The sequence below is a fragment of the Oncorhynchus mykiss genome, chromosome 16 (assembly GCF_013265735.2).
Source record: "Oncorhynchus mykiss isolate Arlee chromosome 16, USDA_OmykA_1.1, whole genome shotgun sequence".
NCBI classification, from domain to species: Eukaryota; Metazoa; Chordata; class Actinopteri; order Salmoniformes; family Salmonidae; genus Oncorhynchus; species Oncorhynchus mykiss.
Genome location: NC_048580.1, coordinates 13,978,323 through 13,986,101, shown reverse-complemented (window position 1 = coordinate 13,986,101; position 7,779 = coordinate 13,978,323). Strand labels below are relative to the sequence as shown.

At 40.4% G+C, this 7,779-nt stretch overlaps 1 protein-coding gene across 1 annotated transcript; it reads left to right on the top strand.

Annotated features, from left to right (window-relative positions):
• The first annotated feature begins 732 nt into the window (after positions 1-732).
• LOC110492880 (D(5)-like dopamine receptor) lies at positions 733-2,552 on the top strand. Its single transcript, XM_021567351.2, has one exon. It carries the CDS (start codon positions 922-924, stop codon positions 2,254-2,256), a length of 1,335 nt encoding a protein of 444 aa, XP_021423026.2. The 5' UTR covers positions 733-921; the 3' UTR covers positions 2,257-2,552.
• Positions 2,553-7,779: the final 5,227 nt, after the last annotated feature.

Sequence of the window (7,779 nt, the reverse complement as noted above, 5' to 3'; positions counted from 1 at the left end):
AGCACAATGCTCAGGTATTCAGGATTTGTTCGTTGTCGGTTTTTAAGATGTAGTATCCCGTTGGTCTCTTGTAAAGGGACTCACAACAATGGTGGCAGGCTAAGACCTGGAAAGAGTTGATCACACAATGGAGTAGTTTAATTTGGTCCACTTCATAGCCTACAAAGGTTACCTATAGTGCCCAGTTTAGTTTTAGCACCATAGACAGCGCCAATGAAATAACGTTTTATTTAGCTGCTTAGAGGCATCTAAATAACAGGCTATTCCATATGCTACTGAAAGTGCAAATTATGTCCGCATTCATTCAATAGCTAACTGATTGATTATATATTTTCTTTAGATGTTCTATAATCAATATATAAATATATTGTATAGATGTTTTTCTTGTCCGATTTCCGAATTTCTCTGAAATTGCCTAGATGTCAGACTTCTGATAATATCGCAATCATGGGGCATCATTAACTGCATTTTCTACGGTTGATGGTAGAAAATGCAGTTACCCCTGATCAGAAAACATTCACATGTTTTCGTCATATCTCATTGTTAAGAGGAGGGGTATTCATTGCCATCATCAAGCACCGAGAGTCGCTATTCAACCACTGAGGGAGACTATTCACCCAATCACTGTCAAAAAAGGCGCGATCGTGCACAATGGGTTATGTGCAGTGCACTAATTCACGACCATGGACAATGTTTTACTGGATCAGAGTAAGAAAATAACGGAGATTACGTTATTGTTTACGTACTGTTTATGATGTAGATATGCTATATTTAAAATAAAAAAATACATTAAGTTCCCAAATCCGCAAGTGGGTTCTCCAAAACGATGTGGAAAGAATAATGTATATAGGTAGTGCTGAACGCCAAGTGTAGAAGATGCAAACGTTTATATGTGCAGAAAAGCGGATAAATTAGTTGTCAATGGAGAAATCTGACAACCAAACCGCAGGTGCTGAAACGGACAGCTCCGGGCGCAGCGTCCGTGCGCTCACCGGCTGCGTCCTGTTCATCCTAATCGTTTCAACGCTTCTTGGGAATACACTCGTTTGCGCCGCGGTGATCAAATTTAGACACCTTCGATCTAAAGTTACCAACTTTTTTGTCATCTCGTTGGCGGTATCAGATCTATTCGTGGCCGTTCTTGTGATGCCGTGGAAGGCTATGTCTGAGGTGGCCGGATGCTGGATCTTCGGCAGCTTCTGTGATACCTGGATAGCTTTTGACATCATGTGCTCCACCGCGTCAATTCTCAATCTTTGTATAATAAGTATGGACAGATACTGGGCAATTTCGAGTCCTTTTCGATATGAGCGTAAAATGACCCAGAGGTTTGCCTTCGTTATGATCGGAGTGGCATGGACCCTCTCCATTCTTATCTCCTTCATTCCAGTTCAGCTCAATTGGCACAAATCAGAGGAGGAAAATGCTACAGGGAACGAGATGAATGAAATCGAGGACTGCAACGCAAGCTTGAATAGCACATATGCCATATCTTCCTCATTGATCAGTTTTTACATTCCCGTCGTTATTATGGTTGGCACTTACACCCGGATCTACCGGATTGCGCAAACCCAGATCCGGAGGATATCATCGCTGGAGAGAGCGGTGGAACACGCGCAGAACAATCAGCAAGCAACCGAGCAAACAAACTCCTTTAAAAGAACTTTTAAAAAAGAAACGAAAGTTTTAAAGACACTTTCTATCATTATGGGAGTTTTTGTATTTTGCTGGTTACCTTTTTTCGTGGTCAATTGCATCGTACCTTTTTGTGACATCAATGATGTTGGTGATCGCCTGTGCGTAAGTAACACCACGTTTAACATGTTTGTGTGGTTTGGGTGGGCCAACTCATCGTTAAACCCAGTCATATACGCATTTAATGCTGATTTCAGGAAAGCATTCTCCACCATTCTGGGCTGCAATAGATACTGCTCCAGTTCTACTGTAGAAGCTGTCAATTTCAGCAACGAGTTGGTGTCTTACCACCACGACACTACGCTCCAGAGAGACACAAATATCACAGCCTCTGCGCACTGTGCTCAACGCCAGCCCGTGGTCTCACACGGTGAAGGCTTGGACGTACCGTTTGACAAAGTCTCCATTATCTCGGATGTTTCACGTCACCCAAGAAACCTTATCCTGCCTGCAACACTGCAGTTTGAATGTGAAGCAGAAATATCCTTAGACATGATGCCTTTCCCCTCAACTGGGCCCAGTGAGTGCTGTGCGATTCCAGGTCAAATTGAGGACATGTGAAACTAGTCTACTTTGTGACTTTTTCATGTTTGATATACAGTACACTATTATACCTATTTTCTGATCTTCACATGGTGTTATAGTGTACAATATTCTGTCTAGCAGTGTATATAAAAACATTGTTACAAACCTCAGGTAATTGAGTTGAGTATGAAAAAATAAATAAATGACTGATCAGTAAATTGCATTTTTTTTTTAAATACAATTTATAACAAAATGTAATAATGTCGGTACCATATATTGTCTATGTAAAATACCATGCCACTCAAAGGAAATAAAACAGACATCATCTCTGGGTGAGTGAGTCTTTGATATGGTAAGATACAGGAACCAAGAAGTATAATTACAGATAATTGCCTGTTTAATTGCAGTGGCAATTCTGTGGTGGTTATCTTGGGAATGTAGCAGCAGGTTTAACTATGAAAGCATACCCACCCCAGATAAGAGGTAGAGAGTAAAGAGGATAGGTTTGCAAAACATATGTTGATTGAAAAACAATTAGGCTTGAGTAGGTTACTTTCTAAATGTAATCCGTTACAGTTACTAGTAACCTGTTTAAAAAATTTAGCAGCAACATTGCTTTACTGAGTTTGGGTAATCCGAAGGTTATCTGATTACTTTCAATTACTTTTGGAGTACTTTCCCCTTAAGCAGCATTAAAAGAAGACTAAAATGATTCTTCAAAAGCATTTGGTGAGTCATTATAGTGGTCTTTGACTTGTGGTCAGACTCGCTCAGGTGGAACAAACTTAAACTTGCACCTTTTTTCAATGCTGAATTGAATGTCATTGAGAAAACAGAAATCCGTCAATCTATTTTCTCTCTCGCAAACATCCTTTCTAAATTTATTAAAAGTCATCCAAGATATAATAATTTAGTTTTTCAAAAGTGTCTGTAATCTGATGACAATATTTTTACTGGTAACATAACTGATTAAAGTTACTGTTTTTTGTAATCAGATTACATGTAAGTGATTATATGTAATCAGTTACTCCCCAACCCTGAAAACAAACATACTTTGGAGGCAAAGTAAACGGGGCAGTTTCCTGGACAATGGAGAGTGTGCTTTTTGGTCCAAAACCAGGCTTAATCTGTGTCAGTGGGAGTACAATTTGGCCTGTACTCACAAACCGTATCAGAGTAGGACTGTTGATCTAGGAACAGCTCTGCCTAAAATCATAATGAATAAGAGAGGGCAGGATGTGATCCTAGATCAGCAATCCTTCTCTGAGATGCTTCAGTGAACAAGGGCCTTGGATCCTAGGCCCTACTGCACAGGTCTCATCCAAACTGTGTGAACAGCAAGCAGGAGATGGAAGGTCATTGCTCCTCTGCCAGTGTGCCACTTTGTAATGCAACACATTTGTACCTCCTCTGCTTACTCCTTACTCCCATGCGGTTGTAAGGACAGGCAGAGTAATCCAAAAGGCCCTCCACCATTCACTTTGGCTGCTTTTCATTTTGCATTGCCCTCACATACATTACCTTTCCAAACTCATTTCCTGAATCAACTGATCGGTATTCCTCAAAATAAGTTTCCATCCCCCAAACTCTCCACTTTTTTTTTTTTTTTAAAGATGGCCTTCCTGCAGTATCACCTCTCTGGTCAATGCTTGTCAATTTTTGAAGTGTTGGATTCAGTTCTTAGAATAGAAGCACCTTACTGAATGGTATCTCAAAGATCTCAAAGATACAAGAGAGATACAAACTCATCTAAAGGCATGATGACACCCAAGTTATTTCAAAGTGCCACCAGATTTCCACCTACTGTGTGTTGCGACATCATTAAGATTTTAAGCACACGCCAGGTCTGAGTGCGGATCAAACAGATCTCTAACTGGTGAGATACTAAACTACACTTCAACGGCTTTTAATATTATTTTATTCATTTTTTTTCTGTCATTGTTGCTGTAGTTCAGCAAACCTTTGAAGCCCTTTTGGATGTTCAGAAGCACACTTGATCGACGGGGTGTCAGTTGAAGACATAGAACAAACAAAACTGTCCCTAAAAGCTATTTTACTGCTTTCATCTCTATAGAACAAAGCACACACACAGAAGCTGTTTTATTTTATCCAGAAATGGGGACTGTCTGAAAGCTTCTCTGTCTGTCAGCTGGCTGGGCTGAGCTGGGATGAAGTGAGTGAAATGGAAGGTTTGATCTGATGATGCAGATACATTATCACTCTGTACAGGAGCTGTGGTGTCAAAGATATGGCAACTGTTTGATTCACAACATGCCTTTTCTCATTGCCACCTGTTGCTCAAAGAATAGATTTCACCTAGATAATATGTTTCTGCATAGAAAATGATCATGTGGAAAAAATACAATCAGTCAAGAGGGTGAAGTCAATATATATACATGGGACAGTTATTTTCAGTGAAGTGACTCTTGTAGTTACCATGGTGACTTAGAGAAAATCTAAAGGATATAATTTTGGCAGTAACACCGGAAAATAAACTGAATTCCAGTGAGTTTAATTTGTAAACCTTACATTGCAGACAGAACACACACACACACACACACACACACACACATACCCTCAAGTATTCACATTTCCCCTTGTAATGTCATTATAGTACAAGGAGAAACCAGATGTGTGTTCTGGAGAAGCACCTACTTGTGTGAAACAGGATTTAAGCTGACGAAGGTTGTAAAGAGCTGCTAATATTCACAAGAGAAGTCCATTCGAAGTGATATTCTATTTTCCCATGTCAGCTTGAGTGAACTATTGTGTTAAAAATGGTCACCTAGTTATTAAAGCAAGGGGAATGAAAATTCATAAAACATTGAAAGAGTAGCATCTTCAAACACAGGAGTGTTACAGTATTGTATAATAAGAAGTATTACAAATCCAGTGTGATTCTGGATAAAACACACAGTCCTAAATACTTTGCATCTGCATGTACAGTTCCTTCAGTAACTATTCATACCCCTTAACTTACTCCACATTTTGTTGTGTTACAGCCTGACTTCAAAATCAATGAAATCTATTGTCTTCCCTCAGCCATCTACACACAATACCCCATAATGACAAAGTGAAAACGTGTTTTTAGAAATTTGTGCAACTTCATTGAAAATTAAATACAGAAATATCTCATTTACATTAGGTATTCAGAGCCCTGAGTGAATACATGTTAGAATTACAGTATCAGTCAAAAGTTGACACACCTACTCATTCAAGGGTTTTTCTTTATTTTTACTATTTTCTACACTGTAGAATAATAGTGAAGACATCAACACTATAAAATAACACATGAAATCATGTAGTAACCAAAACATTTTAGATTCTTCAAAGTAGCCACCCTTTACTTTGATGACAGCTTTGCCCACTCTTGGCATTCTCTCAACCAGCTTCACCTGGAATGCTTTTCCAACAGTCTTGAGGGAGTCCCCACATATGCTGAGCACTTGTTGGCTGCTTTTCCTTCACTCTGCGATCCAACTCATCCCAAACTATCACAATTGGGTTGAGGTCAGGTGATTGTAGAGGCCAGGTGATTGTGGAGGCCAGGTTATCTGATGCAGAACTCCATCACTCTCCTTCTTGGTCAAATAGCCCTTACACAGCCTGGAGGTGTGTTGGGTCATTGTCCTGTTGAAAAACAAATGATAGTCCCACTAAGGGCAAACCAGATGGGATTGCGTATTGCTGCAGAATGCTGTGGTAGCCATGTTGTGCCTTGAATTGTAAATAAATCACAGACAGTGTCACCAACTAAATACCCCCACACCATCACACCTCATCCTCCATGCTTCACGGTGGGAACCACACATGCAGAGATAATCCGTTCACCTACGGATTACCGCATCTCACAAAGACATGTCGGTTGGAACCAAAAAATCTCAAATTTGGACTCATTAGACCAGGCCTGAGCAATTATTTTCTATGGAGGGGCAAATTAGAATATATTTTTGCCATTGCAGGCCAGAATCATATTACAGGATTATACATCATGTGTATGACTGTGTTGACAGATATATCTACTGTAAATCACGTCCAGATATGCTAATTATTTGACTTTTTTAACATGCACAGAAATAAACCACACCCATGTTCTCCTTTCGGTAGGTATTTTCATTATCAAACATGCAATTAACTACACGGCGGGAAAGTACACTGTGCTGAATGCACAGAACTCTTCTTAACGGGTTTGCACAAAACACAAGAAAGAGGGAGAGCTCAACATTACGTTTAAACTACTCAATCAGTGTGAGGAGTGAAGTCTCTGATGCGCTTTTGCAGTGAAGTCAGGTATAGTTTCTGACGTCGCTATGGGCAGGATTGCTGAGAGGTGAGAGTCAGTAAGAGATGATCTGTGCCTTGACTTGTCATATTTCATCACTGAAAATGTCTGTTCACATACATACGTTGACCCAAACAGTACAAACATATTCTGAGCATAACTCCTAATCTTTGGAAAGTTTTGTTCATTGAGAGATGCATAGAACCTCGCCGGTGACATTGTTTTGAATAGTTCTCCAATCACTGCATCAGACTGAAGATCAATAAGTTCAAGTTGCAGGTCAGTGGGAGCGTTATCCACATTGACGGTGAAAGGAGAGGAAACCAACAGCATGTCATTTTCCAACGCTTTGAAATCCCCAAAACAACGAGATCACCGTTCAAAGCACACAGCAGAGATGTATACTTCTCCCGCTGGTCATCTGATAGGGAACAGACTAGTAGTGTCAGAAGGTGGGTCAGATTGTTGGCTTCTACTTGGTGGGTCAGCAGGAGTAATTTTCCCTTGAAGGCTTTGACAAGGCTGTACATATAATGTGCAAAAAAGCCTTCCCTTGTAGCTTGGAATTCAGTTCATTCATGAGGGCCATGATGTCCACGGTGAAGGTAAAATCAGCCAACCATTCTTTATCTTGCAGTTGAGGGAAATACACATATTTGTCTTTCATTTGCAAAAACACAGCAATCTCCGACTTCAGGTCCCACACCATTTTAAGCACCTTCCCCAAGGGGGAGATCTGCATGACCCGACTCTGTCTCTTCCAACAGTGAGACAAACTGCCTGTGGTTTAAAGATTTTGCTCTTATGAAGTTCACCACTTTAGTGACTGTATCCACAACATGGCTCATTTTCAGAACACATTTACAGAACACCTTCTGATGAATAATGCAATGCAGGAAAACACTTTTCTGATCTGGGTTCAGCTCAGCTACTTGATCTTGTGTCCTTTTCAAGAGGCCAACGTTTTTCCTGTCAAGTTTGGCCATCCATCAGTGGTCACACTGGATCATTTTTCAAAACTCAGTCCCAGCTTTGCCACACACTTATTAACCAACCTCCTCCAATAAATCTTTCCATGTGGTTGTGCTCTTAGTTGACTGCACTGAAGCAAGCTCCTCTGTAATATCAAAGTCTGGGGTTTTGCCTCGTAAGAATATCAACAACTGTGCCGTGTCACGTGCATCACTGCTCTCATCCAGGGCCAAGGAGAAGTAGGTGAAATCCTTTACCTTGTCTTTCAATTGTTGTTCCATATTATCTGCGATGTCCCCAACACG

What these genes read in the sequence shown, in the direction of transcription:
- LOC110492880 (XM_021567351.2), top strand. Translation starts at nt 922, where the DNA reads ATGGAGAAATCTGACAACCAAACCGCAGGTGCTGAAACGGACAGCTCC.